This window comes from Hypanus sabinus, chromosome 6 (genome assembly GCF_030144855.1).
Source record: "Hypanus sabinus isolate sHypSab1 chromosome 6, sHypSab1.hap1, whole genome shotgun sequence".
NCBI classification, from domain to species: Eukaryota; Metazoa; Chordata; class Chondrichthyes; order Myliobatiformes; family Dasyatidae; genus Hypanus; species Hypanus sabinus.
This window is the reverse complement of record NC_082711.1, coordinates 25843162-25865799: the sequence shown is the minus strand read 5'-3', so window position 1 is coordinate 25865799 and position 22638 is coordinate 25843162. Positions and strand designations below refer to the sequence as shown.

Sequence of the window (22638 nt, the reverse complement as noted above, 5' to 3'; positions counted from 1 at the left end):
ATCTGTTATCCCTTTTAATGAAATGTGAGATCCCAAAAGACCGGAGAATAGTCGAGATTTGTTTTCTCGAAGAGGACAAACCAGAAAATTATAGGCCTGTGTACCTTCATCAATGTTAAAGAAATTATTGGGGATATGATTGGCACGGACTAGAAGGGCCAAGATGGCTGTCTCTGTGCTGTAATTGTTGTATGGTTATATGATTTACTTTCATTTAGAAAACCATATACTTACTAAGGAAAACCAATGTGGTTTTATGTGTGTGAGAGGGAATAAGACCATAAGACATAGGAGCAGAATTGGGCCATTCAGCCCATTGAGTCTGCTCCACCATTCCATCATGGCTGATCCCAGATCCCACTCAACCCCATACACCTGCCTTCTCACCATACCCTTTGATGTCCTACCGATCAGGAAACTATCAACTTCTGCCTTAAATATATGCACGGACTTGGCCTCCACTGCAGTCTGTGGGTTGAACATAATTGATCAGTAGATATTGTATGCAGCTACCTTTTGTAAAAGCTGTCAATAAGATCCTCAATAGCAGACTGATTTTAAACATATGGGTTCCATGATTTTCGTATACTGGATTTAAGGTTGTCTTGGCCATAGACGAGGGTAATAGAAGAGGGATGTTATTTTGCTTGAGGTCAGTGACAATTGCTGTTTCACAGAGATCAGTGCTGGGATCTCTGTTTATAAGATTTGAGCAAAAATGTAGATGTGCTGAATAGTAAGTTTGCAGTTCTGGATAGTGAGGAAGGCTGTCAAAGGATACAGCTGGATAGAGATCTATTAGAAATATGGACAGAGGAAATATGGCAGATGGAGTTTAATTCAGACAAATATGGTGTTGCACTTAGGGGAGGTCATTTGAGAGGAAAGTGTACAGTAAATGGCAGGACCCTTGGGATAGTTCTCAAACTGGAAAGTTAAATATACCCTATCCTTGTTAAATTCGTCTTCAGACAATGCGGATTCACAGGTATGCGAGGAATCTATTTCTACCAACTTCTCCTCTATATGCTTCCAAAACTCAGTTATGCAAGGAGCACTACTTTCACGCCAATACAAGTCACGTGCACACGCCTCACAGTCTCACACGTGCCAGTCTTGCATTGGTTTTGGCAACATGTGGATGTGCAATCTTGCACTCTTAAACTTTTGTCGTTTTTACCTACAGTGATTTTGTGCTTGAAACATTTAACTATGCCTCCTAAGCATCCGATGTCAAGTCCTGGGCCATCAGCCAAGCGGCAAAGAACTGCTTTAACACTTGGAAAAAAAAAGTTGGAAATTATAAACAGGGTGGCGTCAGGTCTGGGTCAGTGGAGTGTGGAAATCAATTTGGGCGGAGTGTTTGCACACCCTCAAGGGGTTTCCTGCCTTCACTGCAGCCGTCCAGGATTGTGTGGCCCTGAGCCGTAAAATTGGTGGGGAAGGATTCTGAGATCTCGAGACTGCTGACGTGATAGATCTCCTGGATTCTCATGATGAAGAATTAAGTGTGGATGACCTTCTGCGTTTAACTCAGACTGAAGGTGATAACAATGAAGAAAAATGTGTCGAGTTGCAGGTGAAGAATTTTACGGTGAAGCAACCGGCAGAATTTTTTAAGGCTATGGAACACTTGGCACAACTGGCGATGGACATTGACCCAAGTTTAGAATGGAGTCAGCGCTTCAGTCGTTCCCTGCAGTCAAGCCTTCTTCCCTACAAGCAAATTTATGCTGAAAAACAAAATGCTACCAAGCAAACAAGCCTCACCGCTTTCTTCAAACCGGTGTCATCTGCTGCCAGTTGTACTGAGAATTCTGTGAGTCTTCCTTCACCCCTTACTGTCCTTGATGATCCTAACAACACACAACCATCCACCTCATCCATGTAAAGCTGCTCGACACCACAACAACCACTCATCTCCCAGAGTGAACACACCTGCCACTGTTGGTGAATGCTGTACACCCTAGTATGTTAACTTTCTATGATTTATTACATTGAATATTTCCTTAAATTGATGAAATATAATACAAATGTTGCCTTGTGGTACTGCTTTTGTGTCGTATTGGTATGAAAATGTGAATAAATTACAGATAAAACATACTTAGGAAGCCCTCTGGAACGTATCCCTATTTTCTCCATTTAAATAATTATTCACATTATGCATTCCACATTATGCTTCAACTACGAGGGATGTATCCCCTGCATATAACGAGGATAGGGTGTAGATAGGTTGATAAAGAAAGTGTAAGGCGACAACAAGCTTTGTCTGATCCTGAGGTCGGCATGATAAACTGCTGGAGGACTCTGCAGGTCAGGCATAATCCAGGGACGGGAATGTACAGTTGCCATGTTGGGTTGAGCCCCTTCATCTCAAAACAAATTTATTGTCATTCAGATTCAGTTTATTGTCATTTAGAAACCACAAATGCAATACAATTTAAAAAAATGAGACAACTTTCCCCCAGAATGATATCACAAAAGTATATGACAAAACAGACTACACCAGAAAATCCACATAACGTTTGGCAATCCCCAATCCAGAGTCCGGAGAGGCTGCTGCGTATTAATATCGCGCTACCGTCTCAGCACGTTCCCCGGAAAGGAGCTCCAAATCCACCAGATGAATGAGACAAAAAACTAAAGCTACAAGACCTGCACAAAACCACATAGTTACAACAGTGCAAACAATAGCATAATTGATAAAAAAAAAACCAGACCATGGGCACAGTAAAAATAGTCCAAAGATGTTAAAGGACTATAAGTTCAAAAGAAATCACCACACAGTTTCCACAAGTCCCCAGGGTCCCGACAGACTCGCCATCCCACGCCGGTGGCAGAAGGGAATACCCCCGCTATGGACTTCCATGGCGCTGCCCGACTCAGCCTCGCAGATACAGCACACAATGAAAGCTCCGTCGAACTCAGCCTCGCAGACGCAGCACACACTGAAAGCGTCCTGACCGCAGCGGACTCTGAGTCCGTCGAACCTCCGAGCCAATGACCATCCCCTCTGGCACAGCTTCTCTGAGCACCATCCTCTGCTGAGCATATTAAGACGACCCCGCCAACAGCCATTGGCAATGCGACCCCGAGGACTGAGGGCCTGTTCTTCCCAGCAGAGTCCTGGACCTCGCAGCAGCAGCAACAAAGAAGGTCTTCCTGGAGATGTTCTGGATGTTCCTCCATGCTCCCACGTCCGTTTTCAATCGATTATGGTTGCGCATGGCACCCCACTTCACAAATAACAGATAATCAGCTCCAGATTGGCCACTGAAGCTGCGTCGCGCTGCCATCTTGGAATTTCATAATCACGTATGCACAGTTGCTATAGAAAATCTTGCTTGCACCATCACAGGCACGTACCATCAGGTAAGTGGCATTTACAAAAGTAACATAAATATAAATGAAACACACTTAGAGCAAAAATGTCTATTTTAGTACAAAGTGATCTGTGTTGCTAAAATATAGTGAATAGGGTTTTGCAAGTTGCTTTAAGAACTAATTTTTGAAGGGTAGTAGCTGCTCTTGACCCTTGTAGTGTGGGACTTAAAACTTCTGTACCTCCTGTAGCTGCAAGACAGTGGGTCTTGATAGATTCTGCCTTCTTAAGACAGCACATCATAGATGCCACCACTTGTAGGAAGTGTTGTGACCATGGGTGGTATCCTCAACTCTCTGCAGCATCTTGTATTCCTTTGCACTTCAATTGCTGTATCAGACCATTGTGCACATTTGTTTTAGTGGATTGTGACCTTTGTGATATGATATTTGAACAGAAACGTAGGCATGATAAATAGTAGTTTTGAAGATTACATGAAAATTGGAGTCCTGATGAAGTATCAACTGCTGGTTTCCCTCCACAGCTGCTGCCTGACTCGAGTTCCTCCAGCATTTTTTTTAGCTCCAGATTCCAGCATCTGCAGTCTCTTGTCACCTTCTAAGAGTAATATTGATCTTGCACATGACTTTGTAACCACGGAAGATCACAGAAAATGACTGCACTTTATGTTTGTCTCTTAAATGAACCTTTTAAAGAAATGGGAAGTTGGGAAAGTCTGGGTTTCTGTTAGTAAATAAGAATGTCTCATATTTGGGGTTGAAAATCATACTGGAGGTAAATTGTAGGTATGATGCCGTATTGGAGATTTTATACAAGTGAGAAGATAGCCCATTCAAAAGTCTAGAATCAGTTTCTGAATGAGTGCTGACAGGTTTGTAAATATTACATGAGTAAGAGATTAAATCAATTTTTCCCCTAATTTTACAGTATTCTATTTGGGAGTTGTGCCAAGGAAGTTCGATGTCCCTGTGTCACCATGACTTATTTGAAGATGTGTTAAGCTCTATAACATGCTATTTAACACCTAAAAGGGTTTTTGTAGTTCTACATGAAAGGTTATGAATTAATGTATATTTTTAAGGACTGATCATATTGCTAAGAATGGTGTTTGAGTTAAGACAATTGGGAGTCTCAGTGGTCTAAATACAACTACCATAGACCAGGAAAGAGAATAAATCAACATTCAACTACATTGCCAGATATTTGTGGTCTGCAAAAGTGGTGATCAAACCTTTTTAATGTTTTCAGCAGTGACTGGTTCTTGTTGCAAAAAGACATGAGGCATTCAAGAAATAGTGGGAGTACAGAGAGATTGTGAAGCTGGTTCACAATCTAAATACAACTAGTTAAGCCGGAAAATGCACCTGAGAGATGTGTTTCTTTTTCAAAAGGGGGTAATGTGTCAATCAAGACTAGTACATAATGTTAAATCACTGAAAGTTGATTTTTCTTCAGTGTGATTAGTGCTTGGAGGCCAAAATCCTGGACTGGTTTTAGAAATACAGTAATTGATTACTAGCAAGCAGAATTTTAGGATATCTTTGAATATATACATTAAAATATGCTAAATAGCCTTTACTCATTTGTGACCCCATTGTTCATTTAAACAGCATTTAGGATCCTTCCAGACCAAAGAGGGTGTGTATTGAATCCAATGGCAGGGAACCTGTTGTGTAATGTTCTGTCTCATATAATGCTCAAGATGAGTAACTGAACATTACAATCTTAACCAGCATTGTGGATAATGGAGACCTGAGAGACTGCAGATGCCAGAAACTTAGCAGGTTGAACAGCACTTATGGAGGGAAAAAGGAATTGTCAATGTTTACTCCAAAACCTTGTGGAGAAGGAAGATGGCCAGAAATGGAGGAGAGGCAGAGTTGCAATGGGAGTCAGTAGGTGACAAGTGAATCAGCAGATGGAGTCAGGTAAGAGAAGTGAGTGTTGTTGAGATTCAGAGGCAGGTGGGTGATTGGTAGAAGAAGCCAGAAGGCAGATAGACAGGGGTGGGGAGGGAGAGTAAAGGTAGAGACAGCTAGGAGGGTGATAAATGAGAGCCCGTGCTACCTGTACTGGAATCTGCTCAGTAGGGAAGGTAATAATGGAAACCATTTTGGGCAGATTTTAAGGGTAGATGGAACAAGATGAATGAAGAGTGATCTGGTGGATAAGAGTGTGGGTGATAGCTGATATGATTAAGCCTTGGGTGAATGTTGCTCTCTGGTGATAGCTCTCTATGCTGTCAATTCATCAGGATATAGTTTTTTTTTAAATCATTACTATGAGCTGTATTGAATGCAAGTATGACTGACCTTTTGTGGTCTGACTGTTACACTGTTCATGTTTTGGGAGAAAAGCTAGAGAAAGTGTGAATGGAGTTGCAAATGCTCCTAATTATAACCTCGATGAGAAATCAGCTTTTTTTTCTGCCAGCTGTATGTGGTACTATTTTTTGAACTCACATGATTCTACTAAAATTTAATTCATTTTAATTTAATCTATTTTGTATCCTTCATAGTATAAATCGTGCCTGTAGGTTTAAGTTTAGTTTAGCCACACTCTGGACACATTCTTAAGGTGAACTCCAAAGAAATTTATTTCTGTAAATGGCTTTAATGAAATGTTAAGCAGCTGGAAGAGGCTGCTAGGCCTGCTGTGCCTTTTGCCAGCTTGTAATACCACGCTCTGGCCTTTTGCTAATAATACTGTGAAACAATTCTCCAAGTTTTATTATTACTAATTGTTGAGTGAATTGCTGCCACAGTGAATGTAAAATTCAATTTCCCATGACTGATCTCTTCTTGCTAAATCCAGGCATAAATTTTCTTTTAAAATCATTCCTTATTCATTACAAGCTGCTTCCAGTTCTATCACAATAGTGTGACACTGTCTCTCTATTTGGAGTTGGGTATTTCTATGTGAATTCTGCTACCACTTTACACACACCAGATAAATATTTCATGACTTGCAGGATCTTCAGTTATTGTACTTGATAACATTATTATAGACAGACAAACCAGATCTCAACGAAGTATCTTTCTATATTATCTTTACCTGTAATAAATAATGCACGAGGAGATGGTTGTGTTTCCTGAGAAGAGTCTTGATGCTAAAACCATAGAGGTGAATTGCCATATATTCTTAATAGAAACAAGAAACATACTTGGTTGGTGTAATTAATGACTTGGAGTCACCAAGGCCTCAAAGCATTCCAAAAATATCATGACTGGTTTCTTAAAAATATAATGCAGATGTCAGATACTGGGATTAACTGTGATGTCAGGTTCTTTATTAGCCAGGGCATCAAAGAGTATGTGGTGAAGGCAGGGGAGTGGGATGACTGGAAGAATTGAATCAGCCCATGGTTGAATGGCCTACTTCTGCTGCTATATCTTATGGTCTTATGATTAGACAATTTCAGAAGTTAAGTTGGCAATGATTCCCACTTGTTGCTTTCTGCTAGGATGGATGTTTCATTCACAATTTATTGCTGTTCTGTTTAGTTGCTGGACTAATGATGCCTTCACTGGTCAGAGTTGACCATAGCTATTGTGTCCCAGCTGTCTAGATATGAAGTCTAGGGGTATTATATGGAGTGCAAGCTGTTGCCCATGTAGCAAGCTCCCCTTCTCCACAAATCTGATGAGCCCAAAGGAATGGCAGAGACCGATATAGTTTGGTCCCAGCAGTGTCGCAGGAGTTGCCAGTCAACGTTCAGATTCAATTTATTGTCATTTAGAAACCACAAATGCAATGCAGTTTAAAAATGAGACAACGTTCCCCCAGAATGATATCACAAAAGCATATGACGAAACAGACTACACCAGAAAATCCATGTAACATTTGGCAATCCCCAATCCAGAGTCCGGAGAGGCTACTGCATATTAATATTGTGCTACTGTCTAGCGCGTTCCCCGGAAAGGAGCTACAAATCCACTAGACAAAAACAAGACCAAAAACTAAAGCTACAAGACCTGCACAAAACCAGATAATTACAACATACAGTTACAACAGTGCAAACAGTAGCATAGTTGATTTAAAAAAACAGACTATGGGCACAGTAAAAATAGTCCAAGATGTTAAAGGACTGTAAGTTCCAAAGAAATCACCACAGTTTCCACGAGTCCCCAAGGTCCTGACAGACTCAACATCCCACGCTGGCGGCAGAAAGGAATACCCCCGCTATGGACTTCCAAGGCGCCGCCCGACTCAGCCTCGCAGATGCAGCACACAATGAAAGCTCCGTCGAACCCAGCCTTGCAGACGCAGCACACTTCGAAAGCGACCTGAGTCCGTCAAACCTCCAAACCAACGACCATCCCCTCTGGCACAGCTTCTCCAAGCACCATCCTCTGCCGAGCGTATTAAGACGGCCCCGCCAACGGCCATCGGCAACACGACCCTGAGGACTGGAGGCCTGTTCTTCCCAGCAGAGTCCCGGACCTCGCAGCAGCAGCAACGAAGGAGGTCTTCCTGGAATTTCCCAATGTTTCTGCGTGCTTCCACGTCCGTTTTCAATCGATTATGATTGCGCACGGCACCCACACTTCACAAATAACAGATTATTAGTTCCGGAGTGGCCGCTGCAAGCTGCATCACGCCACCATCTTGGAGTTCTTTCAACATTGAACTCAATGTAGAGCTGCCTTAGGGACTCTAGCTCCAGTTTTCCCCCTGGGATTTACTCCAGAGTCCTTCCCCATGAGTGGCTATAGCTGCAATGCTGCGGAGGATTCAGATCAGAGTTTTCCTTCTAGATGAGCTGCCAACCGCAGCTGACGAGCCCCATCTGCCTGAAGCAACTGGTTTTAAGGTGCCAGTAACCCATCTTTACCCCTTCTCCTGTCAGTAGAAATGGTTCCACCTGGCTTAGTAGATAAGCCACACATGAAGACCAGGTTATCAAAGGCTATTTGAGGCACACACCATTGGGAGCATTTAATGGATAGTGGGAGCTTGTCCCTATTACCACCCACAACTATAACAACCAGATGCTGGACTTGATGAACTAGGTATTTGACAATTTTGTCCTTGTATAAAGTAACGAAGAGTAACTTCTGCCATATTATGAGAAGCCATGTAGAATTAATGACATTTTTCTCGATAGTTGGACAGCTAGTCGCTTTTTTATATTTTGGGAAACTGCTCAGGGATTTCTATTTTGACAAAGAAATATTTTCATAACAGTTCACTGGATCTTGAGTTCAGAGATTTTTGATCTATCTGGCTTAAGCCACCATTAAAGGCTAAATATTATCATCATTATCGTCATCATAAAGATGGTCTTTGGGTTCAAATATCCTGATTTACATCTGTGTGGTTGAACAGTAAATCCAACATATGGAACGCGTGAAGGTCCCTGTTTTAATCCTGATAAGTATGCAGCTTTTCTATCACACGTCATGTGTTGATTGGCCATGCTAGGTATATCTCAGATGCATATCTGTATAAATACTTGCATATAGTTTTGGCAAAGTGCTAGTCATTGTTCCTTTTTACATGTGGGTAAAGATGTTAGTGTCAAATTTAAAAAAATAAATGGATGTACAATTATCCCATTTAGTACACTAGTTCTATAGTGTAAACCTCCCATAAATTGCTGTCTGATTCAGCCATCTCAATGGTTTAGGATAGGAGTAAATCCATAATCTTCTCAAGTGAAGGCAAGTTCTACTAAGTGAACCATGCCTAGTAACTATAAAAACATTCCTGCATGTCTGGAAATATTACAACATCGTAGCAAGTAAGCCTTCATTTTGATTTTTCTGGTGCCTTAATTAACATCACCATTTTTGTTTTGAGTAGCATAGTCCATGAACAGTGCTTCTGTTTTTTTCTAACTTGATCCTTGAGTAATGCATCCTCACTTTTACCAGCTCTTTTCTATATTCAGCATGCATATTTCTAATTGCTGCTAATATGATGTTATAAAAAAGTAAGTTAAATATAAATGAAGAAGCTCATTTGATGCCTCTTGCCTCATGTGTGGGGAAAATGCAGCTACATTTTCAATTTGACAAACCAGAATACTGTGGATTCTGTCTAAAATGATTACCGTCATCTATCTATCTGGAAAATGATTCATATTCTTTGTATGAAGTTTGTCATTGTACCTGTCAGGCATGTAAAAGAAAAAATGCATAATTTGAAAATCTGATATTTTGTGGCATAAGATCCCAACAGGAAAATTGACACATCTGTGGGTGACAAGAAAATCTGAAAGACACCCAAGGAGGTTGTTTATAAGGTAGCCTGAAACAGCAAATGGACATGAGAATTAAGAACATTTGAAAATGATTGAATCCCAAGGATTTGGTAGTTTGCATCAAATTTCTGAAATGAGTAGCTTTAAAAATGAATGCCCTAGTTATCTTCTGAACTTCTATGTATTGTGGAATTGTTCACATGATTTGAAGTATGGCAAATATGATCCCTTTTTTCAAGAAAGGAGAAGAAGAGAAAATGGAAACTACCAATTTGTTAGCCTGACTTCCGTGATAGAGGAAATGTTGGATGACCTTAAAGAATGGATTTGTGAAAGGAAATCATGTTAAGTTAATCTGCTGGAATTCTTTTGAGGATAAGAGGGGAGGGAATAAGTTTCAAAGGCATTTTAGAAAAATGCCTTTGAAACTGTCCTCTACTGTCAAGATGAATCCACACTCAGGTTGAAGGAACAACATCTTCTATACTGGCTGGGTAGCCTCCAACCTGATGGCATGAACATTGACTTCTCTAACTTCTGTTAATGCCCCTCTTCCCCTTCTTACCCCATCCCTGACATATTTAGTTGTTTTTTTTCTCTCTCTCTGCCCATCACCCTGCCTGTTCTCCATCTCCCTCTGGTGCTCCCCCTCCCCCTTTCTTTCTTCCGAGGCCTCCTGTCCCATGATCCTTTCCCTTTTCCAGCTCTGTATCACTTTCGCCAATCACCTTTCCAGCTCTTAGCTTCATCCCACCCCCTCCGTTCTTCTCCTATCATTTCGCATTTCCCCTTCCCCCCCCACTACTTTCAAATCTTAGTATCTCTCCTTTCTCCTTAGTCCTGACGAAGGGTCTCGGCCCGAAACGTTGACAGTGCTTCTCCTTATAGATGCTGCCTGTCCTGCTGTGTTCCACCAGCATTTTGTGTGTGAGCAGAATAAATGGATCATTTTGGGTTGGTAGGTTGTAGCTTCCAGCTGTTCACAATTGAAACAGAATATTAGAAACACTCAGTAGGTAAGGCAATGTATGTAGAAAGAGAAATGGAGTTAACATTTCAAGTTGATGATCCTGAAGATGTATTTTCTGTTTTTATTTTACTTTCCATTACCAGTGATTGTCTTTTGTACATCCTTGTCAAATGTATTTTTTAAAAATTCCATATGAACTGTTTGCTTTATTCTCTTCATCAACCATCTGTTATATTTATCAAAATATTCAGTCAGGTCAGTTAAGCACAACTTGCCTCTAACAAATCAGTGCTGATTCTATGTTAGCTCAAATTTAGCACCTGATCATTTCTTTCACTGATTATGATTTCTAAAAGCTTCTCTATGGATGCTAACTTGACTGATCTGTGGTTTGGTTTGAACTTGTTCCCTATTTTGAACTAAGCTTTGCAAGATAATTTCAAACCCTCCTTCAATCTTGCTGCTCTTGGCAATTAGGCTGCAGCCTTCTGTACCAGGTGATCAAGTATAGCCAGCCTTCTTTGTCACCTCTTTACCAACATTTCACTCTATTCATTATACATATTCTGTGACATATTTTGAGATTTTGACATTATGTGCACCAAATTGAACGACTTTACATTGAAATTCTCCCAGAGGACTGTGAAGATGAAGACTAATACACTGTATTCTAGCCATGTGTCTATAGGCAATGACTGTCCTTATGATTCCTAATACAGTGGATTCTGGCCCTCGATTCTTTGAGCTGCCTCCAATGTTGTCTCACTATCTTTAGGCAAGGGAACCAAAACTGCCAAGTTTTTCAAGTACATTTGGCCCAATTAAGTGGCTGCCCTAATTAGTGGAAGTTTCATGAAATTTATTAAGGTCTATTTTTTAAAAAAGACAAACTACTGTTTAACTGACTAAGAAATTATGTATTTAGCTTCGTGATTAGGCTAGGGTTAAATTGGGTGGTGGTGGGGGGGGTTTCTGATCAATGCAGCTTGAAGGGTTGGAAGGGCCTGTTCCATGCTGTATCTCTAAATAAATTAAAGTGCAAATAATGGATGGATTGCTGTCATGCAATGCTTTCAATGATTGCATCCTCCAAATCTTCATTTTCGTTGTAACATTTAAAATGGTTCTCAAAATCTTCAAATTCTTTGTAGTTCCCAACTTGTTAAAGTAGTGGTATTGTTTCATTTTCACTCCCTTCTGTTTCTGGTACCTCTAAGCCTAAATAATTGAAATTGCAGTGAGCAAAACAGTTATGAATTGTCTTACTGCTATTTCTTGCTAACTATCAGTGACAAAATACTGCTTTTTGAATACAAACACTTGCAACTGATGCTATTTTAAAAGCTGTTTGCTCTGAGCATTGTGTGGTGTATCAGCTACACAAGTACACATGACTGATGCTAGTTAGAAACTGTTAGCAACGTTCTCCTGTCCCAATTAAGCGCCAGAAAGTCCCAAATGAAGAGTATCCTGGTTATTTTCTCGCTTTTCTTTTGTTCTTTAATGGTTGTCCCAAATATGTGGCTACCCTGATTAACCTATAGCCATATTAACCAGAATCCACTGTACTTAGTAGAATAGAAAGCTACTGGTTGAAGCAATTCTGAATGCTTTTCAGAAATTCTTATTCTTTTGCTCTGATTTTGCAATTATCCCAATCAGTCTAAGGGTAATTGTAGTCTCCCAATGTCACTAAAGTTCATGCACATCTTTTTAACTTCCCGCTTTCTTAGTTAATCCATCTCCCTCTTTTTGGCAACTTGGTTATCATAGGCAGTAGTGTGGCAACACTTTTATTTTGTTTATCTCCGAATAGTAAGACTCTGCCCTTGGTCCCTCGAGGCATATTTTGTCTGTTTGTCTCTCATTACTTTGTCTACTTTTCCTTCCTAGTCTTTTCTAAATACCTTTTTTAACTATGAGAATTAACAGTTAAGTCTTGTCCTTTTTTAATTGTTTGAACCTTTTTATAATCACTACATTAGACATGCAGAGAATGTATTGATGCGTACAGCTCACCAACCCTAAACGCTGTATTTTTTGGATTTGTATACATCCTTTCCAAATTGGTCTTTTTATTTCAAATTGCTGTCAGGAACACATTTTTGTGCAGCTTATTCTTTTCTTTTACCTCTAACTTGGATCTCACCATAGGCAAGACAGAATTTTCTTTTTTTTTATTAGATTGTATAGTTTTGTTAGATCTACCCTTGATTTGCTGAATGAATATGTACAGTTCAATCTCTAGTCATAACTAATGAAGCTTATCCCTGAACCTGTCCTGCTAAAACTTCTTCTGTACTGTCTCCTTGGGTATTGACAATCTTCCCCAATACACATGGAGCAGCTGCATTTTAAGTTTATGCTGGCTCTGAGCATTGTCGTAAAACTCAATACCCCCAGTGATTTCCAGTAACCTGTTCTCTTGGTGTATTGATGCTGCATGACCTGAGTATTTACATTTTTTGCTTTTAATTCAGATTTCCAAGCAGCTGCAGTGTCTTTGAATGCAAAAGCAAGGAAGTGATTGATTCTTTATTCCTACTTAGAAAGTGAAGTAAATATACTTTCATTAAAAGCATTATTAATTTGGCCTGCAACCTTCAAAGATTTGTCATGTGCATCCTAAAGTGTTCTTTTTATTTTCCACTGTAAAGTCCAGTCTTAATTGCTCATCCTTAATTAACTTTGAAGATGATGCCTCCTCCTTGAACTATTGCTGCTCTAAAGAAAATTCTTCTTAATTGCTATTAGAAAGTTCTAGAATATGGATTGTATTGAAGAAGGACTTGAAAATGTGTACATTACTGTGGTGTTCCCATGTACTTGCTGTTCTTTTCTTTGAGTTAGCCCTTCACCAACTCAAACTCTATCAGCAGAAAATAATGTAGTGCACTTTGTTGTTGATGTACACTGCAAACTCCTCTGCGTGCCTTTGCTGGAATGAATAAATATTTGAGGTGCTAATTAAATGGAATATGTTGTCCTGGACATTTTGGAAATTGTTGAGGATAAATGGTGCTACACCCAGGAATACAGCAGCATGAAAAGGCCAGCAGGCCCCTCGAACCTGCCCCATCGCTCCACTCTTTAAGAAAGGAGGAAAGCAGCAGCAAGGAATTTATAGACCAGTTAGCCTGACATCAGTGGCTGAGATTGTGGAGTAATTGGTGACACAGGACAAGATGAGACAAAATTAGCATGGTTTCCTAAGGGAAAATCTTGCTTGACGAACCTGTTGGAATTCAATGAGGAGATTCCAAGTAGGTTGGATAAAGGGGATGCGGTGGATGTTGTATATGCTCACCATGTTAAGAGCCCATGCTATTACAGGAACATTACTGGCATGGTGAGAGCATTGGCTGATTGGTAGGAGGCAGCGAGTAGGAATAAAAGGATCCTTTTCTGGTTGGCTGCCAGTGACTAGTGGTGTTCTGCAGGGGTCGGAGTTTGTCTGCTTCATTTTATGCTGTATATCAATGATTTAGATGATGAAGTACTTGGCTTTGTTGCCAAGTTTGCAGGTGATACGAGGATTGGTGGAGGGGCAGGTAGTAGTGTTGAGGAAATGGGTAGGCTGCCGAAGGACTTAGACAGATTAGGAGAAAAGGCAAAAGAATGACAAATGAAAGTGTGTTGGAAAATGCATGGTCGTGCACTTTGGTAGTAGAAGTAAATGTGCAGCCTATTTTCAAGATTGTTGAAAATCCAAAGATCTGAGATGCAAAGGGACTTGGGAGGTCTTGTGCAGAACAAACTAAAGGTTAACTTGCAGATAGTCAATGGTGAGGAAGGCAAATGCAATGCTCACATCATTTTCAAGAGGACTAGAATGCAAGAGCAGGGATGTGATACTGTGACTTTATAAGGCTCTGGTGAGGCCTCACCTTGAGTATTTTGGACTCCTCATCTAGGAAAAGCTGTGCTGACATTGGAGAGGGATCAGAGGTGATTCACAAGGATGATTCCAGGAATGAAAGGGTTATCATACGAGGAGCAGTTGATAGCTCTGGGTCTGTACTCACTGGAATTTAGGAGGATTTCACTGAAACCTTTCCAATGTTGAAAGACCCAGACAGAGTAGATGTGGAAAGGATGTTTCCCATGGCAGGGGAGTCTAGGACAAGAGGTCCTCGGGGGACATCCTTTTAAGAGAGGTGGAGAAATTTCTTTAGCCAAAGGGAGGTGAATTTGTGGAATTTATTACCACAGGCAGCTGTCAAGGCTAGGTCATTGGGCATATTTAAGGCAGAACTTGATAGGTTCTTTACTGGACATGGCATCAAAGGTTATGGAGAAAAGGCTGGGAAGTGGAGCTGAGGAAGGGAAAATAGGATCAGCTATGGTTGAATGGCGGAGCAGATTCGATGGGCCTCATTCTGCTCCTATGTCTTATGGTCTTATGATTATAACTGATCTATATTGAAATCAACTCCTATGCCAGTCCCCATGGCCCTTAATTCTTTAGGCTGCCTCCAATGTTACCTGTTTTTAGACAAGGAAACCAAAAATGCACCATATTTCAAGTGTAGCCTCAACAACACATGCAACTATAATAAAAGCTCCCTATTTTCAGCTCAAATTTCTTTGCAATAAAGGTTAAGATACCTGTTGGGCTTGTCTGTTAATTTTTATAACTGATGCACCAGAGCACCTATATCCTAACATTTTCCACAATTTGTATCTCTATTTAGATGATCTGTCTTTTGATTTCTCTTGAGATGCTTGATCTCTCATTTCACTGTAAAAAAAAACTCCATTTGCCAAGTTCTAACTTGTGTATAGCCAATTACAGAATCTCTTGTGTCCTAATTATATCTCGCTCTACTGAAGAAGTCCTGCTGTCGGGTATTGGTCTGAAATAGACTGTTTATTCATCTCCATAGATGCTGCCTGGCCTGTTGAGTGCTAAGGACTGAAAATCATAAACTTCACTTCCAATGAGCATTCTTCTTCATCTTGTTGCTTTTTTTTTGTAATTTCCAACCCTATCAGATATCCATTGCATTTCATACACAACAAAGTTGTTAATTTAGTGAGGAAGACTATGTAGCCATGAAGTATAATGTCCTTCATTCCGTGGGTGGAGGTGAAAGGATTCACTCCTTAGGATCATGCTACATTTTTTTACATTACTTGAAATCAAGTACAATCAAGTTCCTTTTTTATTTTCAAGAATCTGACTGCTTTCTGTTCAAATACAAACTCAATCTTGGCCAGAAAGATCCTGTAAATTGTCCTCAGTAGCTGGATGCATTACAGTGATTTGCATTGTCTTGCCGGATGAGTGCATTGAGAAAACAATTGTAACATGGTTATTATTGAACTCAAACTAAGGTTAATTGTCATTGTGTACTTGTCTGAGGGCAGTAAATGGATTCCTAATTCATGCAATAGACTCAGCAAGAAAAATGCTTTCTCCACAACAATGTGGGGGAAAATGCAGAGGGATAAGGGCAGCTAAAAGAAGGCATACAGAAGGAATTGTGATTTTGTGGTGTTATTAATTTTAGGACTGCATAACCTTGGCCTGGAAGTGGGTCATTCCTGTATGGCAAGAAATGATGTGTGCTCTGTGGCAGAATCCTTTAATATATACAAACTCTTCTTAATTGTCTAGACTTGGTATTATAGAGCTGTCCTTGCAAACTGCTTTAAATACACAAATTGACTTAACTATGTGGTGTTTCTCCATTGCTATAAGGAAATTCTATATACTTCAGTGCAAAATGGTATAATTGCAATAGTTTTGGAAAATTCCCAGGACACCTGGTGGGTTTTTTTTGTGTAACTCATAGAAACTTTATAGAAACTACTCTGTGAAGGACGTAATTCTATAATATATCTCTTTGGTGGAGTTTGGTAAAATGGAGTATACCTGAATATTTAAACTATCCCTCATAGATCCTTGGTTCCAAATTAAATTGTCCTTTGTGAACATTTTTCTTTGGTTTATATAATTATCTAATTTACTGCATAGGCTCATTTTTACTTTTTTTCTTACTAACATAGTTTCCTACAGAAGGATTGTGAAATCTTTGGAATTTTAAAGACTTCTTTTATCAGTCTTTGTATTAAGTTTTAGGGTGAATTTTCATTTTGGTTGCATATTAATACTTTGGTACAGCAGTGGTCTCTCTGTTTGGCTAAGTTACAGAATGCTGTTCCCATGATCCTTTGTGGCCAATATTAAAACTTACTTGCTGAATAATTGTCAAGAATACTCTATGGAATTTTATTGTTCACCTTCAGTTTTAAAAAAAATATGACTTGAGGGGTTTCATTAAAAGGTGGCTCGAGGCTTAAGACTGACATCTGACAGTTACTCTGTAAGCCATGAGCAATATGTTTTTGATTTGTTTGGACCTCACTGGGCTCGAATTTCAAAGCGTTGATGAGATTTGTTTTCTGGCGTAAACAGCTTTAGTTCCTCTTCCATCCAATTTTCACACTTCAGATTTTCAATAGTAATTAATGCAGTTACACTCTAATTTCTCAAAAGTTTGTTTCAAATGTAGTCTTAAGTTTATCAAAACCTTATCAGCTTGTTCTTTTAATTGAGCAACAGTAAGTTTTAACTCAAACTTTCTCCTTGTAAAAATACAGCAATTTTGGAAGAAATGTGCGTGGAACTTAAGTTTACTTTTAATATAAAAAGAATCAGAAAATGCTTGAAATACTTTAATTTCATTAGTTTTTTTTCCCTGTAGTCCTTTAAAGCTCTTATATTCATCAGAAATCATAGCATAGATTTACAATTATTATTTAGAATTTCAGCCTTTTACTACAGATAAAGCTGCTTTAATTGTATGTTTTTTTTCCCCAAGCCCTCATTTGGATTAAAATCTTCAGATATCTCTCTATGTGTCTTTGTGTGTCATCTCAAATTGATTATTTCTGTTTATAACATAAATTTTGTGATAGTTTATAAAAAACAATTAATTTTATTACTGTAACTGTGACAATGCATTTTTTAAAAATTGTTATTTTCCAAGTTATATTCATTGAAATAAAATAGCAATTTCAAATAACTTTTAAGTGAATGGTTGGTATGCATATTAAATTCTCTTTTCAGTGTGTCCTGTCAAATTGTAGATTTCTAGTATAATGTTATAAGTAGGCTGTGTTTTTTTTACATCATATTTAGGGTAAAATTTTTTCATTAAATTGTGCAGGTGTGCATTTTCAATAGCACTTGGTTATCTTTATTTACGAGAAAAGTACATATGTATGTAAGCTTTTATTGTCCTGAAGGTGGGAATCTATGCTTATGTTGCCCCATCATTTGAAAATCAAAAGTGCTTCATCTTTATCACCTCTTTGCAGAGCATGTCTTATTTTTTCAGTAAGATAAGAAACTTTTGTCCAAAGCAGACAGGGAAAATTGATTGTGACTCTCTTCCATCACATTTTGATGATGGCAATCTCTTCATTCTTATTTCAATGGCAACACAATTTGCAGGGCGGTATCTCAGACATCTTTTCTACTGGCAGAGGGCAATGTGTGTTTTTCTCCCCCCCCCCCCCCCCGACTCACTAAGAAATGCTTTTTATGAAAATGATTCATCTGAGGTCGTGCAGCAGTTTTAACGAAAAGCTTTTATTTTTTGCTCCTTCCAACTATGTGGTTGGTGCTGAGTTCTATAGATTTCTTAGCTAGTCACTAGAAAATTAGATTTTGTCCACAATGCCAGTAACTGTGGCAAGTGTGAATATATTGTTTTTCTACAGTCTTACCAATTACCTATATAACTTTGAAGATTTTGTCAAAAAAGTTTATTGAAGATAGTTTGCTTAATTCTTCTGAACTTTTTATCAATTGGGTATAATGGGGAAAATATCTGAGCTGGTAGTGTAGTAAGTAAAATACTTTAAGCGCTGATGTATTTGCTTTGTGATCAGATGGCAATGAAGCAAGGAGAAACCTTTTGTGCGAATGAACTGCTTATGTGAAAATGCATCCATAATGTAATCACTGGGACCGGAAGGGGCCATACTGTGTCTGAATGGAGACAATGGAATCTGGCCATATCTACATTGCTGAAATCGAGTTCATCAGCAATTCAGCCCTTTGACTGTGGTTGTCATGCAAACTTCCTACTTTGATCAGTAGAGGGTGGAGGGAGGGACTTGCAAAGGCCTATGGATGTATCTCTCCTGTTTACCCTGTACTTGGCTTCAATAGAAACTCTTCCGGAGATAGCAACGGGGCACATTTTGCACCTTGACCTGTCTAGACAGTTAAAACTTTTTGCCCAGTTACCAAGGAAAGGACTGTTTTGACCTCTGGTTTGCTCTTTGTAGCAATTCATTCTAGGCATATAGGTGTTGTCTGGTTTTTTTTCTTGAATTTGGTGAGGGGAGAGAAGATGAGAGACAATTCAGCAGCTTTAACTCCAGGAAATGAAAACTGAGACTGTAGTCTTGAGTGATGTTACTTCGTAGGCCTTGCTTTCCCTCTGAATCCTGAAGAAGGATTAAGCAGCTGCTGAACAATGTCTGAACTAAACAGTCATGTGAACAAACTGGATATAGTCCACTAAATTTAATTTACTAAAATGAGGTGTTTTCTTTCCATCTGCTTTTGTCAAATTTGTTGTTTTCAAAGGAGCAAGGATTATGCATTTACTAAACTACAATCTAAACTGCAGTCACAAATTATCAATTTGAGCTCTTGAATTAGTTTAATCTTAAGGAATGTATAATATAATGTTCACATTGCTCATTTCCTGCAGATACCATATGCAAGATCTGAGATCCATCTACTTGAACTTTTTGAAAATATTTGTTCAAACATGGATGATTATGCACTATATGTGGATCCTGACACCCAGAAGAGGACTTACATGAGATTTGCTCCAAGAGATTCTGAGAAAATGGGTTCTGTAGATTTCAAGAATTTCAAATTTGATCCTGAAAATTCAAAATCACTAAAGTTTGTGGTAAGGTTTTTAAATGTGTTCAGATGGCTATTACAGCAGAGGGCACTAGAACTTAAGCTTGTGAAATTGATGATAAGAATTATGCTAAAAATGTTTTGGAAATCATCAAAATTAAGCAGAAAAAATATTTTAATAGAATGATAATTAGCTGGCCATAATTTCTTGGTAGTTTCAGGCTTTGGTTCTTTTGCTGTAGAACTACTCAAGTGGTTTTGCCAAGCTGGTGAAAGAGAAAACAGAAAGTGGTAGGGTAACAAAGAAGCATCTAGAGCTATGCATGCCTAGCAGTGATGAAGATTCATTTTGACTGTGTTTTGCATTGTAATGCACTCCAATTTAACTCTGATCTCGCAGTGTGAAAATATAGTGGAAGAATATGAAGATGAAATAATTTCCTTATTCACCCATGAGGCAGACCATGTGGCTGACAAGCTATGCAGTGAAAAATCAGGTATTGTGTCCGATTTTAATGTCTAGTTTCTTACATTTCATGTTACTATGTTGCTTTGATGTTCTGTGGAAGAACATCTCTTCAATCCATAGAAAGTGACTTGGCTTGTTACTTGCAAATGCAGGCTTTTTTTCTATTAAGTTTCCAGTAGGCAAATTAAAATTTGGCCTGATTACTGTTGTTTGTAGCTGTTCAAATTTATCAACCTTTCTTTCCAGCATGCTGCCTAGAACTTGATTTTCTTTTAATGTATATAGTTTGTTTGTACATTAATACAGAATTGTGCAAAGTATATCTTACTATTAGTAACTGGTTGTCATTAGTATTCAGAAAAGCTGCTTGCTCAAAATCCCCTTAGCTGAAATGAGATTCTTTAGGGAATGAGTGGCTAAAATCTCAATTTTCTTTTGATTAAAGTCCATCTTTAATAACTAATGCTTTTTTCATTTGTAATGTTGATAATGAAAAGGTGATCTATCATAATATTACAGGCTGCAAACCTTAATTTCAACAATGTTTTACTTGATGTGTAATGGTCTGCCTGTGACCCAAAAGCTGGTTCTTGAAGATGTTTCTCTCGTGTGTCACCGCTGTTAATGTTTTATTTCAAAATGTTGGTGGAACCATGTTAGGAAATCTTTATTTCTTTTTTTAAAAAGTAATTTACAACTTTTGTGTATTTTACCATGCAATTTTGACTGGTGACCCACACCTGACATTATAATAAACAAAAATATCAAAGAGATGTAGCTAGAGAGAATTTGATACTCCTGCAAAATATCTTGGAATACTATTATATTTTAATCTTGGGGTTTCTGGCTCAGTTTTTTAAAATTAAATATATAATTGTTTTTGATACTGTAGACATAAAAATGAGACCCAAATAGAATTGAAGATGAAAAATAACTTCACCTAGTTCAGAATATCAAAACTTGAATTTTCATTGTTTCTGAGTGTTAGTTTTACATTGTCACTAACGTAAGAAACCTTAAATCTTGATTATCATCGTATGATATCTTCAGTACTGGATATTCAAAATTTACAAGACTCTAGTATAACCCTGTGAGTTAGTTCAAGATTTAGGTACTTTTCTATTATGATAAACCGATATTTAGTGCCTGTTGTACATTTACTAAGCTTGCTTACAGGCATAGCAGAGCATGGTGCTTTACCAGGTAGACCTCTACTATTTTATACACATCTTCCTGAAAGAATCTAACGCCACAGTTCTGGGAAAATTAGCAACTTTTAAAAATAAAGTATAACTTAAAATGCCTAAAATAATATGTATAATAATAAAAGATGCTCCAGTAACTATAAAAATGGAAAGTGTTTTGCCATACTTCCTAATTTTCAATTGTCTTTTTCTCTGCAAAAAAAGATGGTAATATTCTAAATTTAACTTAACTGGTTTTGAGAGCCAGAGATAGTTTGAAATCCCTTTTTAAATTGTGACTGGCTAGAGAGGACAGTTTACTTCAAAATAATACTTAAATCTAAAATTATTTCCTACGGGATATAAAAATGATAAATTTTGGAATGATTGTACCATCCTTAGAGTTTTGCCACTCTGTGCAACTATTTATATGAATTGATTCCTTTATTACTAAATTTACTTTGATAACGATTCTCCAGGTTTTAGCTGTTCAAACAATAGAAAAGATAACTTTAGAAATGTCTTCACCTTCAATATAACAAAGCTGGGTTTTTTTAAAATCCTACAGTTCTGTTCCAAAGTCCAGAATATAGAGTCACATAATTATTGTTGAATTTGTATTTTTGTAATTTGCTTTCATTTTGCAATAGTAAGGAATGTTTTCTTTTAAATTGTATTGTTTTGTAGTAATTTAAACATTTTTTCAAATGGATTTTGTGCTGAGTAGATATTAAAGATATTACTAGCTATTAAAATATTCATACAGTTTGAGCTATCCTTTAATAAAATGTATTTATTTTTCCCTCCTACCTCACTCACCAGAATTTTGCAAACCATCTGTACAAACTCACCACCCTGAACTATAAAAGAAGATACTTCAAGCTGGAATGGAAGAGTTCTTAATGTCTGCATCAACAACTGGCAATTTACACTGGACCAGAACTGCTGTATTTAATCTTTGCTCATATCTTCTGTCCAAGAACCACTCAACCACAGATTTGGATATTTTCATTATGACTATCTTTTGATAATTCCTGATTTATTAAAGTCTATCTGGATTATCTAAAATTTATTAAAGGAGCTTTATAAGTCATTTGTATTAATGCCCATTTTCAGGAAGATTTTTTAGCAGTACTGGAACTACGAAAATGCTCCTTTAATTTTCAAATGGTGTGTTTTGATTCTTTCTAAAGCTTATGTTCAAGCTAATGTTTCAGTTCTTGCAAATAAAGATTTTATTCAAAATTTGTGGATTTGTCATTTCTGCTAGTTCTTTTTGTGAATTGGCTTTTATTCCTGTGGACTACCCTATTTAAATTTAAACTTCCCAAGTTGTTTAATTGCCCTTTTGAAAATTGAAGAATTCTATAAAAATGGTTAGCACAGAATGTAGAAGTTGTTTCTTTTATCTCTGCATAACAGTAGAAATCCCATTTCTATGACTAATAATGAACTATTATCTGTACTATGTTTAAAAAGAAATTGTACCTGTTTATCCGTGTATACTATTTTCTCTTCTAAAACAGATTGATGGGGGAAAATGCCCTTTTCCACCCGCCCCATACCATCCT

At 38.1% G+C, this 22638-nt stretch overlaps 1 protein-coding gene across 1 annotated transcript in view; it reads left to right on the top strand.

Moving 5' to 3' along the window:
* cnpy1 (canopy FGF signaling regulator 1) overlaps positions 1 to 22310 on the top strand; it is a 73363-nt gene extending 51053 nt beyond the window's left edge. Inside the window, exons 3-5 of the mRNA XM_059971858.1 lie at positions 19254 to 19460; positions 19815 to 19911; positions 21890 to 22310. Of these exons, the coding sequence (XP_059827841.1) occupies positions 19254 to 19460; positions 19815 to 19911; positions 21890 to 21933 (348 nt within the window). The 3' untranslated portion in view covers positions 21934 to 22310. The remainder of the gene's footprint in view (positions 1 to 19253; positions 19461 to 19814; positions 19912 to 21889) is intronic.
* The last annotated feature ends 328 nt before the right edge of the window (positions 22311 to 22638 follow it).